Below are 24,876 nucleotides of genomic sequence, written 5' to 3' on the forward strand. Positions count from 1 at the left end.
TCACGATGTTTTCCTTCACCGCCGAGCACGAGATGAATTATAAACACAAATTAAGCACATGAAAATTCAGTGGTACTTATCTGGGCTTGAACCCGAAATTATCGGTAACAGTAAGTAAAGTCCAATGAGAATTGGTGGATGAATTTGTAGCTGTATTCCACCTGACGCATGCAGGTTTATAACACTGATTAGAATCCGCAATCAGCGGTTAATATACTCGTATTGTTAAGTCAAGTTTATGTAATGAATACGAAAGTATTAAATAACACCAATAAAGAATGTAGTTAAAGTTTAATTTTTATGGATTAAAATATACAACATTGAATAGTTATCTGATAAAAACATTATATTATTTTTTTTATTCAGAATCATTAATTTTTTCTTCAATCCAATCTTTGAAAGCATATACTCGTGAATACACATCAGGGAAGCCCTTTGCACAAGGTACTCCCCAGGAAACTATCCCCACCACTCTATCTCCTTCCACAAGGGGGCCTCCAGAGTCACCCTGAAAAAAAAATTAAAACATTAATTTTTTTAATTACGATACTACTCAGTTCACAGTTTCAGTTAGATTCAAAAATATAGTTAATACAAAAAAATATATGTCGTATATTTTAGATATACACAAATATATAAGTCAAGAAAAATATTAAACGTAAATATGACGTCGCTCAGTGAGCTATAAACAGTGCTATGCTCGGAGTTTCTCTGAAGGATCGAATTCCAAATGTGGCAATCCAACTGAGAACCAAAGTCATCAACATAGCTTTAAGGCTTGAATTAGTAGGCTGAAGTGGCAGTGGTCTGGATACATATGCCGCAGAACAGTCAGTTGTAGGAATTGTCGCGTTCTAGAGTGGATACTATGGTTAGGCAAGCCTAACATAACATGCCTTCCTGCTAGGTGGAGTGACGCAAAATGGTTGGCAACGAATGGAATTTGAGAGTCAAAGATCGTGCTCATTGGCGTGCCATTGGAGAGGCCTATGTCCAGCAGTGGACAAAAAAAAATAAGATGATAGCGTAACAGACCAAAAATAAATCTTACTAATATAGTAATTTTCTCTAAACTATACTAGTAACTCCTCGTAAACGGCTTGATCTATTTTGATATTTTTTGATGTTTTTGAATGGGTGCCTGGATGGTTTAGACCTGGTAGATGTTGCTGATTGGTGGTGCTTGCGTAGTGTGCTTGCGGTGGTTCAGGATTTTGTTTAACAAAAATAAATAAATTGGTGCTTATTTTTATCCTTATATATCCTTATCCTTTGTAAATAGGTATGCACTAATACGTTAAATATGTATTTTTTTTATTAAATAGAGAGGTATCTTCGGACAACCGGTTGGAACGTTGCAATCTTATGTATAAATTTACAGACAAATTGAAATAAATTAACAAACGTTTGAAAATAATTCAAAGTGTGGAACAAAAATAAATGTAAATAATGTGACGTTATGACTATATGACAGAAAGAGACAGAAGCAAAAAGAAAGGGAGGGAAAGGTCGCCTGGGTAACTTTTTCCTTACTTACAGTTTCTGCGAGTTCACTCCACTGTAAACCACATAAAAGAACTTTGTTACAAAATTAACCTCATCACTGGTATGTAATTATTATCAATTAATTTTAATTTCGTATTTCATTTTATGTATCGTGTTGAATTTACTGACATACAATATTCTAAAAGGTTAAGCTTAATAAGAAAATTATTAAATGATAAACTAAAATAATTTAATCACGCGTGTACATGAAAGGTTAATGATGGAATATTATAAAACGATCATATTCAATTTGTCGGGTTAATTAATGCGAATAAATATTGAATTATTCGAGGAAAATTATTTACGGCAGTGTTATATACATATTTAAGGCCAACTATATCATGGCGGATGGCGTAAGATCTGGACTCCGTCCAAATGGATTGCTGAAAATGGGGATTGTGGAAAGAGAGTAGAGAAGTTGTTACCCAACTATGAGATCTTGATGAGATTTATAGTATCCTCAAAAATGAGATTGGAAGTGTCCTTGGACACTGAGACCTGCCGCCTAACAACGTAGCCCTTCAATCAACACGATCAGAAAACCAACTAGATCATTATATATTTATATATTAAATAACCAAAACCTAATACATTTCGATGGTATCTACCCATGTTGTTTTTTTTTAACGCAGGTCTCGAATAAATGGTTAACAAGACAATGAAGTCACGCAACTTACTGATTATAAGAACCAACATAGTTTCAAGGAAAGCGATTACGCGGAAAGGGTATTTTTATGCTTCAAATGTAGAGCATTTGATAGTTAAACGAAATACTAACTGATATTAAATAGAGTAGGTAATTTTAATAAGGATTTGAAGAAGGAAACCCACCGAAGAAGACTCACTTATCACATATTCTCGTCAAACAGTAATACTTAGTATTACGCCTGTGACGGTTTTATAGGGTTAGTAGGTCAAGGGAAACGACACCTTACTTCCCAATGTTTGTGTAACTAATTCGAAAAAATTTATGTCCAAGTAACATTTTTTTGTGCCTTTCTGCCCTCTCCTGCATAAACGCGATGATAAGAAAATCGATAACCCTCCATCAACCATCAACGGTAAAATAAAGTACAAAAGTAAATGTCCCACAACTGGGCAGAGACTTCTTCCTCTGCTGGAATGATTTTGGATTTTTTAGCTAGTGCTGAAAGTCGCAGATTTTTAATATATGCCGGTTGCGCCACTGATCACGAGTTCAATTGTAAACAAAAATGAAGCACACGAAAATTAAGAAGTTTGTTCAACCATGCGGATAACAATTTAGATGACTTACGACGGTTTCTTCCACCATCAAACTCGGGATGAATTAAATACACATGAAAACAAACACATGAAAATTCAGTGATGCTTGCCCAAGTTTGAATCTTCAGTTAAAATAATCTACTCGTAATAATCCGTAAAATACGATTGTTTAGTTATGAATGTCAAATTCTTAAAATAAATTCGAAGTCATAACGTACATACATATGTACATAATTACTTACATTAATCATAATCGTCTAGCAGTTATATTTGTCCCTTTACAAATTTCGGTGTCTATAAATAGGTAATGGATTATTGTGCAGACAAACACAATTGCAGATAAACCGAGACCTGTCGACGAGATGTGGAATGCAATGATCTGCTTTGATGTGTCAAACACAAAATGATGCATTGTATGTTCGTAACCAATCGGTTTCGACTGGGTCTGACGTGGATTGTGAAGGATTATTTTCGTAAGCGATTTAGTGAACAGTACTTATGTATTGCGTTAGTTGAAAATATGTTTTTTTTCTTTTATGATATAGGTGGCAAACGAGCAGGACGCATCTGATAGAAAGTGACTACCACCGCCCATGGACATCTGCAACACCGGATTTTTCTTGAATATTCTTAACCACAATAACCAGCTCTCGCCGGCGGCTTACCGAACCGCTGGTTATTGTGGTTCCACAGAGTGGTTATGGGAGGCAGAAAATGTCTCAAAAATAGCGGTGTTTTGGATTTTCGGACATCTACCTAGATAGTGCGGGTGAAACTGGGAATTTTGTTGCGATGTCCGTAGGTAAAATTCAGCAGCCGGGATTAATCCACACAATTCCTCGGAACATTCCCTGTGAAAAATGCGGTATAAGACCAAGTTACACACGCACACAGTGAGGGTGGAAGAGGTTGCCTTATGATGCCTGCTCCGATTGCCTCGAACAGTGAATATCGCAAAATTGCCCTCTCTTCCCAAAATTTGGAGGGCAGCCTGGGAAAACGGCCTCCGAGATTCTCACATACCGGACGAAACGCGACAGTTTCCTAGCTACCTTTTTATGCCGATTTTTAGTAAGAGAGTGGTACCCTGGGCGTGCTGGTCTATTCGGCTGCAACCACTAGGAAATGAATAATAAAATGTCTCCGAAAAAGTACAGACTGAATGTGAATGATGTAAAAGGACGTTTGCGTGCATAATATTAATTTACAATTATTGGATGTAGTGGATATTTTTTTTTATATTGAAGATAGAAATCAATTAAAAAAACCACACGATGCGCTTATTTTACCGGTAAAGGTCTTTCTAGAACACGTGGTAGTGAATAAATTATTATTATTTCAAATGGCTCTTATATATTTACAAATATGAAATAAAATTATTTACTTTATAAATCTTGACGTGAAATGGCGGCAAGAACGCTAGCAGCATTTCCCCGTTGAATCGCAATTCCAATTGTTACAGTAACTAATTTCATTTCATATTTGTATATATTTAAGCACTTAATGTTATCAATTCTAATGTTAATAAATTTAAACTACTAAAGGCTCTTTCGTGCTTTATTGCACCGTCATTATGAGGGATAAATTAGATTTAAAACTATTTATTAAATACAAATGTTCGATTAAACACGAGACAACTTAAACTTACATGACAAGCGCCTTCTCCCCTTTTAGTCAACGAGCAAATTTGTGTATCGTGAACTTCAGTAGATGTGATGCCGCTGTAGATCTGCTGGCAGTCGTCGACGCTCAGCGCTGTTAGCTTGATGATTTGCAGGTTATCGGGTAAGCTACCCGGGTACTGAAACAAACAGCGATTTATGGTGCTGCCAAACTTCAGCTATAAAACTTTCTTTTTTATTTCATAAATGTAAGACTGGCAAATGGGTCACCTGATAGTAAATGATCACAACTGTCCATAGATAATGGTACTGTAAGAAATATTAATCATCCATCCACCAATATTTTTTGGGGGTGGCCTAAGTGGACTGATACAGGCTGATTTTGATGATCACCAACGCGTCACCGACCTTGAGAACTAAGACGTTATGTCCCTTGTGCCTGTAGCCACACTAGCTCACTCACCCTTCAAACCGGAATAGAACAATATTAAGTATTTCTGGTGGCCGTAGAATACATAACGGTACCAAGACCTACATCCAGTGATTTAAAACATTGAATTAACATACACTAACATTAATATTTATTACTATTTCAACGTTCGCACATTAACGAAAACGTTCTAACATTGTTGTATGAAATTGTATAATTATTTTATTGCCTTATTCCCGAGGTAGGTAGGTTGTTTAATAACATCATGTTTAATTATGTTACAAGACATGAAAACATTTAATAATGATTTTGATATAATTTGTGTCCTATTTAACCTACATTGGAACAGTTTGTTTGAATACGCTCCTTTCACAAAGCTTTTCCTGATAAAGAGAGGACGACTTATGCCAGTGTTACTTTATTTTGTAAATTTTATTTTATTAAGTACATTCGCGCTTCGTGTATTATTCATGGAAATGAAACCAAAAAACAGTTCATTCTGGAATAACAATAAAATAAATAAACAATTAGTGTATAAATACTCGGAATTTTGTATATATTTAATCAAATATTTATATCGTGTGTTGGAAAACAGAGCTACTGTTTTTCAAATACTTATATAGACTTGTTATTTTTTTAGAATATTCTCTAGTAAGTTAATTAAGTTCACCACAAAGGGAGCGATATTTTATGAACGTAATTTTACGTTAAGTATTTTTCAATGTTTATTAATTTTTCACCCCCAGCAGAGGAACTCATTAGCGTAAAGGGGCTTTGACGCTAGGAGCAGGTCCATAAGTAATGGAAGGTAAGAAAAATGTTCTTCGAATTAAGTTAAACGATAAGTTTATGCAGAAAAACCTTGAAAGTGTTTTAGTGTGCTAAAACAGGTATAGGAAGTATAATTCATCGGTTTCAGAGCTAATTATGATATGTTTTTTTTACATTTAACATTAAATCTCAAGTTTTCTCTCAGCTATTTTTTATTTCCTTACACTTTTCAGGAACACGTGATTTTTAATAATAAAATTTAGTACCTATTGTTTGATAAATAAGTTACTATAGTAAACTACAATTATTTTTATAAATGTATCCCTGTAAGCATTTATCTTTATATGTAAAATTGTATCTTCCCTTTTAATTGACCAACTTCTTTGCTGGTCTCAACTCTTTAAGCTATAAACCTAAGAGTATGTTGATCTTATTGAGTACATACTGGGTTACAAAAGTTAAAGGAAAATGTTTAAAAATTTGTTGAATTTCATCGTAACTTATGATATATATTCGAGTTTTAATAGAGTTAGTGAAACCTTTATGTTTGTATGTTTAAGTATTTATTCGTGTATCATAAAGTAAATACCTAATGACAAAATGGTACTATACTTTACCGTTCAAGAGATTTCTCTCAGAACTCCTAAAATAGTTGGAAATTAGTTTGGCTTGGATTTCTTTGTGTGTTAAGTTTATTTTAAAGCGCGTTAACAATGATATCACAAATATAACGTAAGTTTTAAATACTTGCGTGTTATTTGATTTGATTGAAAATGTCATATGTACGTGTGCATAATTCTTTATAGCTAATAAGAGACTATTACGACCTAATGACGGAAGTAATAGTCGATTTTGTATAATAAAACCAAACAGGTTATTTAATAATAGCAAATATATATATATATATTAAGAAATTCGTGGACTAAAAGAACACTTTCTTTAATAAGAATAATAAAAAAAACATGTTTAATTTTGTTCTTTTGCTTTCAAGGAATTTGCAGCGCTGACTTGATTTCAATCCCGTGCCGCGCGGTAACAAATAAAGTCGTTGTTCCTGCGGCTAAATTTTTCCCCGTAATTTCGGAAATGTCCCTTCGGATTTTAAGATTGAATAAATGAAAAGTGTACTTATATTTTCATACTCTTGTGCACTATGATAATATGACCTCTGCAGTTGATTTTTTTCTAATTATATAGGCAGTATAGGCAGACAGACAAGTAGGCCACCTGATGGTATGTGGTATGTATAACCATTCCTTAGTTATTCAATGCACTACCAATGTTGGAAGATAAGATGTTATGTAGCTACACTGGCTTACTTTTGTTTTGAAGTAGGAGCACAAAAATACTAAGAACTTCTGTCTCGAAATCGCCAAGAAGAACATTTTACAGAGAACATTTAACCACAAAATCGCATGTTCGACTAATGTATAAATCCTGTTTGTGAGAATGTTACTTTGAAAAGAGTAAACTATGTAAATTATTCTGTTTTAAAATGCTGCCATGAAGATAAATGGCAAGTTGGAGCTCCGCCGTTACTGTAAATGTTTCAACTTTCGCTCGTAACGTTTGACTATAAATATAAAATAGTGCTTTGATTTACAATGCTTAAAATGTTTATACGCCGAGTGATATTATAGAAGTCTACCTTTTATTCATGTGAACATACTTTATTACCAATGAAACGATTATTATTATTTTATTTGTAACGTTTGATGTATTTCTCATACAAAAATGTCTCAATTAATTCGTGTTAGCACGTGCAATAATCATTTATTATTTCTTTAATATATTAAAGTTAATAATAATCAAATATACGTGTATCAAATTAACAATAAAACATAAACAAATTAAATAAATTAAACAAAAATAAATAAAACATGTGTGTAAATAATGTATGTGAATTAAAATTTATTATATTACTTAGTTATGAACATTCAAATAGTCCATTAGTAAATTAATTAAAAAATAATATCCCGAAAATATAAGCCATTTTAATCAATATTAAAAGTTCTCTCGATCATCTTAAATTACTCTTTTTTCAACTCGAATTTTATATATTTATAGACTGTTTCGCTCTTTGACAATAAATTCAGCTTATGAGACATACTTATTTGTTATTAAAAAAAATTTAAACGTATCTTTAAAATTCGTTTCCTTGAGTTGTCGAAGTTTGGATCGAGTTTAACCTTCTTCGGAATGTTAGGGGAAATCTCTCCAAGGAATAAACAACTTGTGTATATTAGTTGTAGTCTATTTTTGACATAATTGAATTTATATGAAACTGTATATCATTTCTGATACGTATAATAAAATATGAATAAATTAAATAATCTTTAGTGTGGGATCATAATTGTTATATCATATGTGATTCTGCAGTTAATTGGATTATAAAACTTAAATATTACTAATACTATAGGACAGTTTGTATGTTTGGAGCTGCGACCAGCTAGATATCGACTATGTCCTAGAATAGATCACATAAAGTATTCAATGCATTAACTATTCATAAAAATAATTACTAAAATTTAACGAGAATTATTGACAACAATACACACTATGAACAAAATATATAATAAATACTCTCACACACACATTAAACTAAACAAAATTATATATTCCACGAAATACGTCAAAGAGGAAAATATCCAAAATGGAAATAAAACAAAATCAAATAACTATTGAAACAATCAACGTACCGATATTCGTCCCCATCCGGTCAGAGTGAGATCAGCTCCACCCTGGGTATTTTCGTCAGGTAGTTGAATAGGCTGCACCCACTCACTGAAAACTATCTGGTTTGCCACTTGGACTACACTGACGTCATTAGTTGTCAGAAAGCTATTATAGAGCTCGTGAATGATTATCTTGGCAACTGAGTATTTTTCGCCCCCAGAAGACAGTCTGTTCGTACCCACGATGACCTTCATCGTGTGTTTAGACTGGCTGAAATGATAAATTATTTGGTTTTCAATTTCCTTGATCATTTATAAGGCAGGTCTGAATCCCATCTCGAGCCAATAGAAGATTATTCGGTTTTTCTATTAATAAGTTCCCATTAGCAGACCGGGTTAGACAAGTTTAAAATACCGTGCCTTGGAAATCATTATGAGGGCGCCTGAACTCTTTCCACTTGAATCGGATATTTCGTCCTATCAAATTATGACTGTAAAAGAGAATTGTTCAGTCACCAAAATCGGTCACGAGGACATCATTACAGTCAAAGATTTCTTATATTAATGACGTTTTTTTAATTAAGAGAGGGGTGGCGTTGTTATGTTATGGCAAAGCTATTTCAATAAAGTAAATTAAAAAACAAATATCTCGAAAATTTAATGACCTTTCCAGAGTTCTTTTTTTGAGTTTCAGGAACATCACTGACATGGTCTTTTAGAGTTATTTTTTTTAATCAAATCAAGCCAAATCAACGTATACTTCATTCAAGTAGGCTTTTAGCACTTTTGAATCATTTACCACAACTGTGTTAAACGTAAAGTTAACACCGGTTCGGAATGTAGATTTTACCGAGAAGACCCGACAAAAGTCAGTAGTTAATTTGTCAGGACAACTGTATAATGAATCCACGTGTTTTTATCATCCACTTTAAAATTAATATTGTACAAGTGGCTTCAATTATAATTTTAAAGATCTGAATCGACCCACACAAGTGACCCTGTAACGTTTGTTTTAACTATTTCAAGGCCCGTCCTAAGGATGAAAATGTAAAAATATTATTAATAAATATTGAGTAAGCTTATGTTTATTATTTATTCAGTGAAAGAAATGGGCGCATACGAATCATAGTTTGAAAAAAAAAGACAAATTATCCACATTTTTTTTATATTATTATATCATCAGTGAAAAGGAAGAAAGGTTAAAGCGCCAAAATGGTACATTTGGAAAATGAGTTTTAATTTTAAGTTACTAAAGGTCATTTCCAAAATCTACTATTTGCCGCTTCAGTTTTTCTTCTTTTCTATTTAGGATATTATACTAAAGATCTTATAGCCAATTAATCGTTTTATAATATTATGTATTTTACTACTGTTCGTATGTATATAGTAAGTAGCAACATTTAAAAAAAAATCTATTTATTGCTAATTTCAGTGCTTAGCATCTTTTGCGATGGCATTTGTATATTTTTCATGGCATTTTATTTTTCTTTTAGTTCGGTTACGATTACTGAAGAACTCCGGAAAATTTTAAATCACGAGGGGATTCTGCGAACAATATTAAAAAGAAAAATTACTTTTAATTATGTGAACATTCAAGTACTCACCTTACAGTACAATGAGCAGCCGTTAAAATCCATCTATCACTGATTATGGAACCGCCGCAGAAATGGGAATTCAATATCGATCGTAAGGAAGCCTGGTATGGAACGCTACCTGCTGGTGCATCTTGTCCTCCTACGATCCGATTTGTGGGCTCATCGAAGTATTTCGGTAATAGAAAGCCTAAAAAAGGTATACCATTGTATAAAAGAAAAGTCCTGCTGAGTTTCTTTTTCCGGTTCTTCTTAGACCTGAAGTTCCTTTAATAAGAACCCGTGTTAGATTTTTTTTTCTTGGCGGTCAATAAGTGTAGGTAAGTGTATATTTTTATACATAATAAAATATATATATAGAAATTTTGCAATGCTTCTATACTGGGTAAAGATTTTTGACTTTAACGTTCAGTACCTTCAGTCGTTCGTACAGTAGCAGATGTGCAAATAAATAGAGTTTTTGTAGAACTATTTTTTGGGATCACGATATTGCCTTTTCATCGTGAAAAAAAAAAATCTTTGTGTTTTCAGAAAAATTATGAAAAAATTTTAGCCTACATAATAAAATAACTAATATCATAATGAGACCAGGATATAACATACTTATATTACGGTAACTTTTTCCTAGACTTGTCTAATTTCAGTTATTTTGTAAGGATAAAAAATACAATCGAAATTCACAACTAATTTTATTAGCCATCTAATCCCTAGAATTATTCGTATATTCTTGACGATTTTTTTCCATTCCAAATTAAATAAGGAAAAGTTCTTTCATTTCAAGCAATTCCAGCAATTCCATAATTGTTATGACAGCAGATGGAAAGGGAGCGATAATAAAAAATGTCATTAGCAACTTTTATTGAATTCATTACGTTAACAACAAGCATTTTTATATTCAAAGTAAAAAAGGTCTAAGGAATCTAATGGTACTTGTCCACCTATCAATACCCGAATAGTCCATAGCCGATCGGGTATGGACTATTCGGGTATTCAATTTGATTATTGATTAAGTTACGCTTTCTATATGTAGGTATTTGGGGGCTAATTGTACTGACTTATAACGGCAATGGTACATTTTAGATCCTATTCCGATCCAATTTTTTTTTGATAATGCTTGGCGGACTAGTATTGGGGCAAACTGATGGTAAACGGTCAACACCAGCTATAGACATTGACGCTGGAAGAATTTTAACCATTCCTTACATCGCCAATACGCCACCAACTTTGGGAATCAAGATATTATGTCCCTTGCGCCTGGTACACTGGTCCATTCACCCTTCAAAATGGTATTCAACAACACTAGGTATTAATGGTATTCAGCAATACTTGGTAGAATTTATGACGAGTTCGTGGCACCTACCTACACTGACGACTTTGCACAAAACAATTCCTCACAAAAAATTTACCTCCGCGTAATCGTAACTGAGGATAAATTCTGATTATTTTTATCGTTTACGATACGATCTCGATTTTATTCCGATCCAATTTTGATCGAACCGCAACTGGACCTTTGCGTCAGTAGAACAAGAAAACGATTGCAGAGCAATGTGTCAATTTGCTCGTTGAATTTGGGGACCTGATCGACCAATCGAATCTATTTGCTCCAATAACAACATCGGACTAAATGATCGACAAGAGCACCCAAGATTGTTTTACAAAACATGAAATAAAAACAAAAAAATGTTTTTGGGCCACTTGAAAGTATTTCCTTAGCAACATTACATTTGATTTTGTACTACTTTTTTTGTAAGTAGTCTCTCCAAATCATAGACTGCTAAACTAACTGATAATAATCAGCTTCAATACCTTATCTATGGTGTTTAATTAGGATACTGTTTAGTACAATAGCAGTGTTCTATCACCTCACATTCATACTTTGTGTTGCTGTTTCCGATGTCTGTGTGCGTGGGCCAGTGTAATTGCAAGCACAACGGATATTACATATTAGGTCCTGTAGTTGAGCGGCGCATTGATGGTATAACCAATGGATTTGATTGCGAATACATATGTATATCTTGTTAAATACTAATACGTACATAGTCGTATAATTGAACAAAGCGTCTATTAGTAAATATTTTAAAAAGCATCAAAGGTCTGTTACTGTAATCGTTAAAATTTTTTTTTTTTGCTTTCTAGTAGTATAATTTAAATCTGAATGTATTATATGATCACGAATCACAATTTGTTATTCGTATTCGTTACTTGTAGGTTTCTAACCCGTAAGTAGTAAGTCAACGGAGGGTTCTGAATTACGACAATTTTAATTTCCGTAATAAAAACCAATAATTTCTTCACTGTAGTAATTGAGAACAAACTGATCCTAATTAAATTTGACATCGACGTAGTCTGGGATCTGATAAGGATATAGAAATATATATTATTGGTTTTTTTTTCGAAAAAAAACTTAACGTGGACGATAACATTTTTCGCAATCGTTTTATTTTACAAATATGTGTGTACAATTTTTTTAATAGCTTAAATATTTACGAATTCTTGATTAGACTTTTAATTATGACGTTGTTATATTATGAATAAGTCACTCACCTTCTGCGAAACAGAACAGACCAATTGAAATAAAAAAATGTTTATACATGATCGAAAGATAATATTATAATATTAAATAATTTTACAATATAATATTACTACACGCACTAAAGAAAATTAAGCGTGTAGTCGTTTCAAATTCTTAAGTAGAGTCGTTTTATAGTATCCTTATTCCTTAAGTACTTGTAGTAACAATGGAGTTCGGTAGGTCTCTTCATAATTTCAATAGCATGTTCAATACAAGTGTCGAGAGCTTTACAAATATAATAGAATTATAAATTGCGATATAGATAAAATAATTTGTATTAAAAATATACAAAGACGTTACTCTATGGGCGACGCGTGTTCGTGTAATCAATGATCATAAGATCTATTTATAACGGACAATATTGTGTAGTTGGAACAAAAGACGATCTTACGTACAGACTCAGGCATATGCTAATAGTTACCTTTAGGTATAAGTTTAATATAGGTATACATTCAGGCGCTATAATAGACATACAAATTACACACAAACGTAACATTGTTGGATACAGTAACCTATTAATAAAATTCTATTTTATAATAAAATTCCGCAGATATTTTTAACTTAGCCGATACATAAATTCAAATCTTTTGATAAAAAACATTTACAAATATGGCATTTTATTTAATACAAGATTATACCTATATAATCATCTATTCAAGCAGGATATATGTTATATAAATGTAATTGTATTTAATTTACGTAACATTGTATTTCAGAGCTTTGAGCCGAGATGGCCCAGTGGTTAGAACACGTGCATCTTAACCGATGATTTCGGGTTCAAACCCAGGCAGGCACCATTGAATTTTCATGTGCTTAATTTGTGTTTATAATTCATCTCGTGCTCGGCGGTGAAGGAAAACATCGTGAGGAAACCTGCATGTGTCTAATTTCAACGAAATTCTGCCACATGTGTATTCCACCAACCCGCATTGGAGCAGCGTGGTGGAATATGTTCCAAACCTTCTCCTCAAAGGGAGAGGAGGCCTTAGCCCAGCAGTAAGAAATTTACAGGCTGCTAATGTAAAAAAAATGTATTTCAGATTTTGACAAAGAGTAATTACTGAAGTTCTTGTCGGTTTATCTCGGTAGAATCTACATTCTGAACTAGTGGTTTACGTTTAATACAATTTTGTATAATGATGATTCAACAGTGCAAGCGTTGATGCGAAATACAAAGAAGAAACCTTAAACCTATACCCGGGTCGCAAGTCCCGGGAACTGCTCGGAGATTCTCTCTCTGCCACCCTATGGACCATTTATTCACACGCGCCTTAAATCCATGGAATCTGAAGAAGTTCGTCACAATGTACCAAAAAAATTGTATAAATTTTCCGTCTAAAATACAACTTCTAATTCAATTCTTGAGTAATATTAACACTTATATTAATAAATGGTAATTAAATTTACGTTTCGAATTCGAATAATTCTTATTTTATAAATATTTCACAAATTTTATTAATTTGATGTTTGTTCTTTATTGGACAACAATTGCCATCCCGTTAACCGCAATTCATTTCATTCCAACCCTTCGCGATAATTAATTATACAAATTAATATATTTTAATTGGTTCAGAGATTATTATTGAATAAATTATTAATAACATCCAGAAAGGTGGCTAGTTTGTTTATGAAATTGACGTTAATCGGAACTTTATTACTTAACCTTACGTAATATGAATATTAAAATTTACTCAGTTGGCTCTTATGACGTCTACGAGATGAACAAGAGTGACTGTTCTCTATTTTACTTATTACTTTACACATATATACAACGATACAGTAACAGCCACTACTGGGCTAATGCTCTAAGGGTAGAGGTGAAGGATTTGGAGCAAATTTTACCACACTGTTCCAATGCAGGTTGGGGTATAGAAATGTGGAAGAATTGTATTGAATCTAATTCCAATGAAATTCTCACGTGAAGTATTTCTTACGATGTTTTTATTTTATGTTATTATCCCTATAGTAACATAAAATAAAAACATCGTAGGAATGATGACCGAGTTGTGAGGAAGGTCTTAGGCATGGACGTGGATGGATATAGAGGTAGGGGACGACCAAAGAAACGGATGGATTGTGTGAAACACCATGGCTGGAGAGAATGTTACTTGTGAGATGACGTCAGACAGAGAAGTATGAAAGAAAAATTGGGATAAGGGCAGGAGGATGATGATGACTATCAAAAAGTGAGTATAATGCTTCTATATTGAATAAAGGAATTTGAGTTTGAGTTTGATGATATGTTAATTTAGGGTAAGCAATCTAGCGTAGTTATTTCTGTTTATATTATCAAAATCGATCCAGCAGTTTTTGAGTTACTCGATAACAAATTTTCACATTTATGATATTAGTAGAATTAGAAAACAAATATCAATTTCGTAGTGTATTTTGTTTCATTTTGCACGTTAATTTGGAGAGGAAAGTTTTGCAATTATCAAACTCGAAGCGATACTTGCAATATAATATTAGATAATTATAACGGAGTTACGAAGTTACATGCAGGCAACGTGAGCATTGCTATTTCTGAATTAACACGATATTTCATCGGATTTTATTGAGAGCATTCAGTTAATGGTAATTCAATTTGCTTTAAAATTATGAGTATCAAGTATATTTATATTCGGTTATAACATTTTTAACAAAAACTTTCTTTGTTTTACGACAAGTCTTAGGCCTGAATTTCGTTTTTTTTTAAATTTTGGAATCGAATATGAATTCCGAAAAAGAACGACTTTTTTAAAAAACATTTCGCCTCCAGCGAGAAGAAACGGCAAGAAACTCGCATAGTTGCTCTATTCAAACAAACAGATTTACAATGCTGTTTTACAATAATTAGTGTCCTGTGATGGAACCCGAGCCTAAATCCAGGCATTTTTTTGCTAAAAAGAGAACTTTTTAATGAATAATAAGATATCTTATCGGTGTCTAATTATATATATACCATTGTCCAAAAACGTTCTCTGTACCGTATGCGAACGGAAAGTAGGGGTTACAAGTTTATTCTTATTTCTTGTATTAATAGTATGTATATCAGTTTTTATGGAATACTTTTGTATATTCTTCTGTATAAACATGATATTATCATAAATATATTGTGAAGCAGCCGTTAATACACCTATTTCTTTAAATTTTTCGCGTAATGATGTCCTAGAGCTAATATCGTAAATAGTTCGGATAGCTATTTCAATATCTGCTGTATTACCCCATAACAACATTCCATATGACATAAGACTGTGAAAATTACTAAAATAAACTAGTCTAGCAGTACTTATGTCCGTGAGTTTTCTTATTGTTTTTATTGCATAAATGCAAACTTAGTTTATAATAATAATATAAATTAGTTTATAATAATAATATTAACCATTCCTTACATAATACCAGTGCGCCACCAATCTTGGGAGATGTTATATCTTGTGCCTGTAGTTACTGTGCACAAAGCCCGACCTCCAAGTATATCGTTTTACTAAATTAACCAAATTTAGTCTAGACTTTGACATACGAGTAGGTATTAAAACTTCTATTCTCGTCAAGACAATTAGTTCACTTGTAATTATATAACATGTTTTTCAGTATACTTTGATCAATAAAAAAATTTTGATGTAACGTAGTTTTTGTGACTGCTCAAAATAAAAAACCTTTTTTTTGTAACAATAATTAAAATGTCAGTAAACGCTATATACATTTTCAAATAATTATATCTATAAGTATTTAAAAAGATTAACAATTTAATTATCGTGTAATTTGTTTTTGATTTGTCTGTTAAACAATACGAGTCCTTAAGAGTATGGGTAAGTCCTGCTTCGGGTATTTTTATTTATTTGCACAATTTGTAATTATCTAACAAATATATAGTATTATTGTTTTAAACTACTGTATAATATTATCTGTGGACCAGGTTCTTGTTGAAGTAGGTTCTTCTTAAGATACGTGAACACTGAAGTATTGGTACTTGTAGTAAGGCGACGTACACCTTTAATTTATATATATAAAAATAAAAAATAAAACTTGATGATATATTAGTAACGGATATGTCGGAGCAAGACCTAAACTTTAGGTGGGAAATGTTTTTTAATATACATATTAGGGAAATAAAAAAAAAATTGTAATTCTTATTTACGGCACTCTTCATTTATCCTCATATTAAAATCAAGTAGGAAAGCATTCCAACAAAATCAAGAGTCGCTAATTAAATTCAGTGAAATGAGAAAATTTTAATTAAGCTGTTGATAAATTACAATATGGAATAATATTAAATACAAGATTTTAAATTAACATGGTTGTTTTTATTACTAACAGTATTTAAAACGGGATATTTACCATGTTTTTTATTTTTATTTATTTTTATAATATCCCGTTTTAAATACTGTTTGTAATATTAAATACATTACACTACATAAAATCGCAAAACATTGTATCATTTTCGTAAATCATTAAAAACAACCAATCAAAATCATATTTACATCCGTCTATGTCTCTAAAAATGTATGTAGTATGTACATTTTCTCGATTGTCAAAGATTAATCTTTTGTTTTTTTTTTTTTAAATATTTTGCGTTTGCAGTTGCAGTTTAATGTTTTGCGTTTGCAGATACCCTATAATATAATCACGAAACAAACGCACTTACGATAAGACACAACATTCAATTTACGACGTTGTAATACTTACGAGTACGTTATTTATTTATATATCTATTTAGCATTATATATCTTCAACAACCTTTAATATCAAATATATATTAAGATTTGTATTATTGTACAAATATATGTAATTTTTAAAATTGATATATTAACATATCACTTCGAAATGATATTTTTAAATTTATCCACTTTATAGACGGATTTAAATTATTTGGTGGGCTATGTGCAAGCCTGACTGCGTAGTTACAACCCACACATAAGATATTCTATCGCCAAGCAGTAGTAAATAATATTTACAACTAAGGTATTGTCCTCGCCCGGTTTGAAATTTTGAAGGGTGAGTGAGCCAGCGTATCTACAGGCACAAGGGACATAAAACCTTAGTCCTCAAGGTTGGTGGCATATTGCCTATGTAGGGAATGGTAATAGTCTTATCTCCCCCTTTAACGTTTGGAGCTTATTATACGAATTTTAATAACATTTAAATGTATATTATAGTACTGTACATTATTATAGTTTTGAAACCTAACATGACCTGTTAGTTGATTTGAAAACCAAAATAAGTCGAACAACTACTAGATAGCGAGTTTCCTTCCTCAAGTTGAGCACAATAACTTAATCTAATATCTGGATCAGAACCAGACTCACGGAACTGTCGAAAGAAAGTTTAAATGTTGGAAAACATCTAAGTTAAGTGAATTAACTTGTTAACTTTAACAAGGTATTTGCAACAAAGTTCAACCATTACGTAGTTTTGCTATGGGTACTCATTGGAGTGTTTAATGTGAAGCCTTAACAAGATACGGATACAGGGAAAGTATATAAAAGAAGCAGTTATTTAATTGGAGATCTAAAGGCTATCACCCATAAACACGTTACGACATTGTATCATGGAAGTCAATGGTTTACATTGTAAAAAATAAAGTAACCTTCTCCACAGAACGGTGCAATGTTGTTAATATCTTCTACGACAAGATGTCGCAACGTTATAGGAAATCACAACGTGCTATAAATAACTAATACTTGGTGGTAGGACTTTGTGCAAGCCCGTCTGAGTAGGTACCACCCACTCATCAGATATTCTACTGCCAAACAGCAGTACTCAGTATTGTTGTGTTCCGGTTTGAAGGATGAGTAAGTCAGTGTAACTACAGACACAAGGGACATAACATCTTATTTCCCAAGTTTGGTGGCGCATTGGTAAATCAAATCAAATGCATTTTATTCAAGTAAACTTTATAATTAACTTTAAATTTCTTCAATCGTCAACACTTAAACACTATCACCGTTGAAGTTACATTACTATGTTTCAATAAGTATTGCCGCTATTAACATCTGATGAGTGAGTCATACACATCCATGTGCCAAACCCGTCTGGCTTGCAGAAAGCCTTACCGCCAAGTCGATATAAGTAGTTAGGTTAGTTAGTATTGTATAATATTACAACTGTAGATATATTAATCAAGAACCGTTTTCAGAGTATAACAGAACTATTCGCAACTCTCATTGAACATGTAAATCTAAGGAGTGTTTGTGTTTATCCTTCTTTGATTTGAATAGGGAATCACATAGGGTGCGGAACCATAGCTACGCAGTTCGATGATTTATATGCGAACGTAAATATGGGAATTCAAACATAAGGCGACCACGAGGCACGCCTTATTGATATTTATACGGCAGTGGGATACGCAAAGTATATTTAATGCATATTTAAATAATCCGTAATTATTATATGTAAATGTATTTATTAAATAAGTATTGACTGCGGCTCAACTTCTATTCGTATTCACTTGGGTACAATTAAGGCGTTATCCAAACGTATTTTTTATAATATTGATTTTCAAACGTGTATGTAACCTTTTTAATATGTACAAATTTATTGGAATGTAGATATATGTGTGTATTTAGATAGAAAACGCATAATTTATTCAATTTCATAAAAATAATCGTAATCATTTATTTCGCTATTTATATATACGAATGTCCAAATATGTCGACATATATGTTATATTTCCGAAACATCAACTACACACATACTACAATATATAGCTTAACTTTAATTATGAGCTATGTTTACATTGTAACAGTTTAATATTAATTAACATTGAAGAAGAAATTGAGACTGAATTTATGATGTTTTATTTACGAAGGTAATATAAAGACTATTTGCTCATTTTCATAACGAAACATAAAATTTTTATCAACGAGTATTTGAAGGATTAAAAAAAAGAACAGTTATATTTAAAGTAATATTAATATATACTAGATCTTTACTGAAGATTATGTATGGACTAGAGAGGTTTCCAAGTGACCAATGGTCGAAATATTATTGTCAAATCTACGGAGAGAATCATCTCACATAAGAAAAACCAAAGTTGAAAGAAACTTAGTTGGACTGTTTTCTTTTTATATCTATTTTTTCCCAACAATTGTATTAACTGTGCAAGTAATCGGTTTTTCGCAAGATGCGTTATCAGCTATGAAATCATTAATTAATCAATTTGTGTTTATAAATAAAAATAAATTGTTCGTCTCGTGTGCGAAGGAAAAAATCGTCGGCTTCAGTCGGATGACATTGTGCCACGTTTGTAAGGTATTCACCAACCTCTGGATGATGGAAGAACCACTAAACCTTTCCCTTGAGACAAGGGTTAGGCTGATTAAAATTAATGACTTACTAATTGCAATCAGGGAAAAGTTTTGTAGGGTAGTAATAATTCTGACTTTACCAAGCCAGGTCCATAAATGAATTAGTAGACAATTGTTACTATCACGAATGAATATTTATATGTTGTAATTGGTATTAATGTCATAGCGGTGGATAGTAAATATTACTCGTAGCTTTATTACGTTACTTACTTTCTAGCCACCATATGTCCAAGGCAAATATTTGCGAATAGCTAAGCCAATGTGGGCCTACGTCGACTTCTATATAATTTATCATCGCTACCCTTTTTTATATACATTGAAATTTCTACCCTAACGCATAACGTTAAAGTTTATATTCGAATTGTCTGCATAAATGGGTTCAGACGACTTTGACTATTTCAACGGAAAATGGAAATGCGTTAGACTTACAATTTAAATGCTAAGGGATTGATTTCAATGATTCTCATTAAAGAGGTAATTGTATTAAGGACGGATCAAAGGCAAGCATGACATCTCGTTATGTGGACCTCTTAAAGTAAACGACTGCTGAAAATCGGGGTTTGATTGAATTTTTATGGACTGGACAATAATATTTATAGTTCAGTGTTTAAGTAAAAAAAATATAACTTATTTAAAACTATGTAACTGTCTGTTGCTCTAATAGTTGATAAAGGTACTGATTCCGAAGACCTTGACTTGATATCCCAGGTGGGGCCAAAATACAAAACTGGTCTTTGGTGTCAAAGAATTCGCCTTAATTGCTTGATTTTTTGTCTGATATGGAAGTTTTTAAACTCAATTGCAAAAACACGGAGTTGCGCGTGGATTCTTTTTGGTCGTCTGGTATTTGCCGTGCCATTAGATTATGAAAGATAACGAATAGAGTGTTATTCTGTTTACGCGTGATTTAGAGATGTGGTTATACTCTGTAATTTGTCGATCTGAATTACATCATCATGAAAACTTTATGAAGAAATATACTTGTTTTAAATTATGATGTCTAAGTCATGTTCTATGAATGAATTCATGTTACTTTTGCTCTCAATTTATGAAGCCCTGCTATCAACGTCTGGTATTAACGGAGCATTTACAAAATAGACCAGTATCCATAACATAGAGCTATCATCCAATTTTCAACCTTATTACCGATATTTATACCTAAATAAAAAGAGTAGAACTACAATTGTTTCTAGGTCAATATTAGTGTGAAACATATCGAGATCATGTCTGAAAAGTCTGGCCTCGTCAACAGGATAGCATATATGTACGTCGATGTCATAGCCTACTTCTCTCACAATATCGAGTGCAAAGGCGTGTTCACAAACAAACCTCAGCGGGATACAATCTCGATACTTTGTAAGCTATAGTATTTATTGTGTCTGTTCACCTCCTAGCCATTCAGATTACGAGGAGTATGGACCTTCAAATTTAGCTTTGACAATTATGAATTTAAATCTCAAGTTAAGAAAATATTATTTATAAAGTGTAAACTCGATAAAAAATTATATAGATCATAAAAATTGCCTGATTATTTGATGATTTCCATTACTGTAAACAATAATTTAATAGTATTTGTTTTATATATCAAAAAACAATTATGTTTACTCATATAGAGTTTCATTAATTAGAGTAATATTAAAATAGTTTTATGATTCTAAATTTAACCTGTTTTTTATTTCTGTATTTTTATATTTATTAAAAGATAATCTAATTAGAGAGCATCGAATGTCAGTTCGCAAATGTTATTGCTTTAAAAAGACCATTAATCTTCATTTCATTGAATAATTGAGCGCGTCGTGTAACGTTAAGATCCGACGATGAATCGTGCCGAATAATGCCGGATTTCAGCGAAGCTCATTCCAAGTCATTTTCTGCAATTTGAGACTATTCGGAATTATGGGACTTAAGGGGTCGATATAGATTGACTTCATTTGAATTACAGTTATAGCGGTTACTCTTCGCTTAGAATCAATTACATAGCAGCGTAATATATGCTGTCGTGGTTATTACCTTCTTTCTCCTAAACTACTTATCATAATCTCCTAAATTTCTTATTGGCATCAGCATATTATAACAAAACACCAAATTAACCCTTCCGCTTAAAGTGGCAGCTAGTAAATTTCCCCCTGTTGTGCTAAGGCCTATCTCCCTTCAAGGAGAAGGTTTGGAACTTATTCCGTCACTCTGATCCAATGCGGAGTGGATACACATGTTGCAGAATTTCGTTGAAATTAGACACATGCAGATTTCCTCACAATGTTTTCCTTCAACGCCGAGCACGAAATGAATTATAAATACAAATTAAGCACATGAAACTTCAGTGGTGCTTGTCTAGGTTTGAACCCGCAATCATCGTTTAAGAAGCACACGTTCTAACCACTGGGTTATCCCTTCCACTTATTTCCTAAAGATTTCTCACAATATTTTTACTTGGTCGATAATTATGTAGTATGAATCAGATCTGTGAACCTTATCTCAGCCATCGGTACATAATTGTAGTAGGCATATCACAATAGCACGCGGCCTTTCGATGGAGGGTCCACCTACCTGCACGGAGCAACTCGTAGTAGAAAATGGTTTCCTGTCTGCACCACTGTAACTTATACACATTTTAGAAAGCACTACGATGCATAAATTGGAGATAATTTTATTTTAAGGCACAAAAATCCTTCTCGCGATTGTGTCGAAACAATTTAGAATCTTTGAAATGAATATTTTGGAGTGTCTAGCACGCTTGTCTGACTTTATTTGTGTATAGGGATAAACCTGGAAGACAAGCTAAACAAAGAAAATCAAGACCAGCTACCATAAGAGACAAAGGTGTATTGTTAGAAAAATGATATCTGCTGTTTCTAAGATTTACGTGGTGGTGGGGAATACTGCAAGCCTGTCTATGCAGGTACCACACACTATTTAGATGTTCTACCGTCAAACAGCAATACTTTGTATTTTTATGATTTGGTTTGAAGGATTAGTGATCTAGTGTAACTACAGGCACAAGGGACATAACATCTTAGTTTCCAAGGTTTGTGGTGCATCGACGATGTTAGGAATGGTTAATATACCCTTATGCGCAAATGTCTATGGGCAGTGGTGACTTACCATCATATAGCCCATTTCCCTGTATTACCAGCAGCCGCATGCAGTTTCGCCAGCTAGAGGCTGTAACGTTAAATATAGAGTCAGTCAATATTCAAGAAAATTCAATCAGACACTTTTCAATGATACCAATGAAAAAAGGACGGTGACAATAAAATTATCTTTTATCCATTTTTTAATCAAAAAATCTATAAGTTTTTAAATATATTGATTTAAATATATCAATGAGGATAGTCTGAAGTGTGTACAAATACTAACTACATGACTTATTGTAGGTATGCGTTACTTGACAAAATATTATGTCTATATTCAAATAATCTTCACATAAACTGGTAATACTTTATTACTTGGACTAAGATAACTGTCGAAGTTGAAAACTTTGGATTTTCCTCCGCAATCACGAAAATTGTTATTTTCCGGAAAGGTAATATATATATATATATATTTATATGACTATAGGAATTTTAACTAGTCGCGGAGAATACTCGTTCCTGGAGCGCACGATAACATTGTACGGAGAACTTTAATAAGCGTTTAATAGCCAGGATATTGCGTTGAGTTCACTTAAGGGCCGGCCCTCACTAGGCGCATGATACGCTCATTGATTTTATTGCGTCGCTGACATAGCAAAGTAGAGTGTCCATAGCGATACTATTTTGCATCAATTTCGGCTTTGAACACCCTACGTCGCTCATTTAATTTATAACTAGCGACCCGCCCCGGCTTCGCACGGGTGCAATGTTGCCACTAAATATACTACAGAATATCTTACAATGTTCACAGTTTTTCAGCTATAGACAATACAAACCGTTGCATTTGAAATCTGTAATAATTTTCGAAAATTTCCATTTAAATTACATACTATGAAAGACCGTTTTATCTATATTAAATGCACAATGTATATAAGATACTTTATTGGATAAGGATTAATGCTGTATTGCTTTAAATCACATCGTAAATAAGCCATTATTTCTCGTAAAATGTAAAGGATAAAAAAAATTATTTATTGGTTATTGTGGGTTATCCCTAAGAGATCACATATACCATTGCGGACTTTTTTGAATGCCTTTTTAAGGTGTACAATACTGTCTTACATTATCTAGATCCATCTCGTAGGCTTCAGCCAGCGTTTGCAATGTAAGCGCAAATTAATGTGTTTATTTACGACATCACATTATAAACCTCTAGAATTATCAGTTTATATACTATATTATTTATGTTTTATACATATAAACCTTCCCCTTGAATCACTCGTTCACCACTAACTTAAAAAATAGTTCAAACAACTTGGATGAATTGATTCGATTTGTTTCTCATATATTTTTCTTTCCTTTGTACTGAAATTGAAATTATTGATTATCTTGTAAACTTTATTTTCTTTCTTCCTTTCTTTTTCTTATTATATTTAAGGATTTCTGTGCTACACGAGTATGTCAGTCCCATCGTCCTTTTTTTCAAACATTATTTGATATTTATTGCTATTAGATAGAACCAAGAACACCCTAGCGGATTCTGATAAAGAAACAGATAGAATGCTCTGAACTAATCCAATGTCCAACAAACATCCTCTTAAAGTAAAAAGTAACTTTCTCTGATTCTGTCTTAATTATCGTGTAAATAATGTTTGTTTTTTTCAGATAAACTTCCTTTATCCACTAAAGAAGCCTTATACTACCGCCAATGATTTTTCATCTGCTTAATTCGTGTTTTTAACTCATCTCGTAGTTGATGGTAAAGGAAGTCTTCGTAAGGAAACCTGCATGTATTGGATGTGAAACTGTCACATGAGTACCTGTCCACACATTGGAACCCGCATTGGAACAACGTAGAATATGCTCCAAACCTTATCCTCAAACGAAGACGAGACCTTCGAGTGGAACATGTACAGGTCGTTACTTTTAATCAATTTGCGTACAGTATAGGTGTTTTGGTAACGCAATTTTAATTTCTGTATGTACACTATGACAATAATTTCTGGCTGAGGAATTTTATAATCTTTCAACTTGCATAAAACTTTTTATAAAACGTAGTTTTCATTC

At 32.6% G+C, this 24,876-nt stretch overlaps 1 protein-coding gene across 2 annotated transcripts; it reads right to left on the reverse strand.

Moving 5' to 3' along the window:
- Positions 1-279: 279 nt before the first annotated feature.
- LOC113392555 (chymotrypsin-2-like) lies at positions 280-12,555 on the reverse strand. 2 transcript variants are annotated; one of them, XM_026629048.2, is made up of 5 exons: positions 12,425-12,555; positions 9,893-10,070; positions 8,313-8,559; positions 4,439-4,591; positions 280-508 (listed from the first exon to the last, which is right to left on the reverse strand). In XM_026629048.2, exons 1-5 carry the CDS (start codon positions 12,471-12,473, stop codon positions 359-361), a joined length of 777 nt encoding a protein of 258 aa, XP_026484833.2. In that variant the 5' UTR covers positions 12,474-12,555; the 3' UTR covers positions 280-358. The 2 variants fall into 2 exon arrangements, with proteins under 2 accessions (XP_026484833.2, XP_064076948.1); XM_064220878.1 differs by lacking the exon at positions 280-508 and adding an exon at positions 3,080-3,141.
- Positions 12,556-24,876: the final 12,321 nt, after the last annotated feature.

This window comes from Vanessa tameamea, chromosome 5 (genome assembly GCF_037043105.1).
Source record: "Vanessa tameamea isolate UH-Manoa-2023 chromosome 5, ilVanTame1 primary haplotype, whole genome shotgun sequence".
NCBI lineage: Eukaryota > Metazoa > Arthropoda > Insecta > Lepidoptera > Nymphalidae > Vanessa > Vanessa tameamea.

Coding starts and splice junctions, on each gene's coding strand:
- LOC113392555 (XM_026629048.2), bottom strand. CDS start 12,473: ATGTATAAACATTTTTTTATTTCAATTGGTCTGTTCTGTTTCGCAGAA. Junction 8,560..9,892: donor GCTGCTCATTGTACTGTAAG/GTGAGTACTTGA, acceptor TTATCATTTCAG/CCAGTCTAAACACACGATGA. Junction 509..4,438: donor GGGGAGAAGGCGCTTGTCAT/GTAAGTTTAAGT, acceptor TTTTTTTTTCAG/GGTGACTCTGGAGGCCCCCT.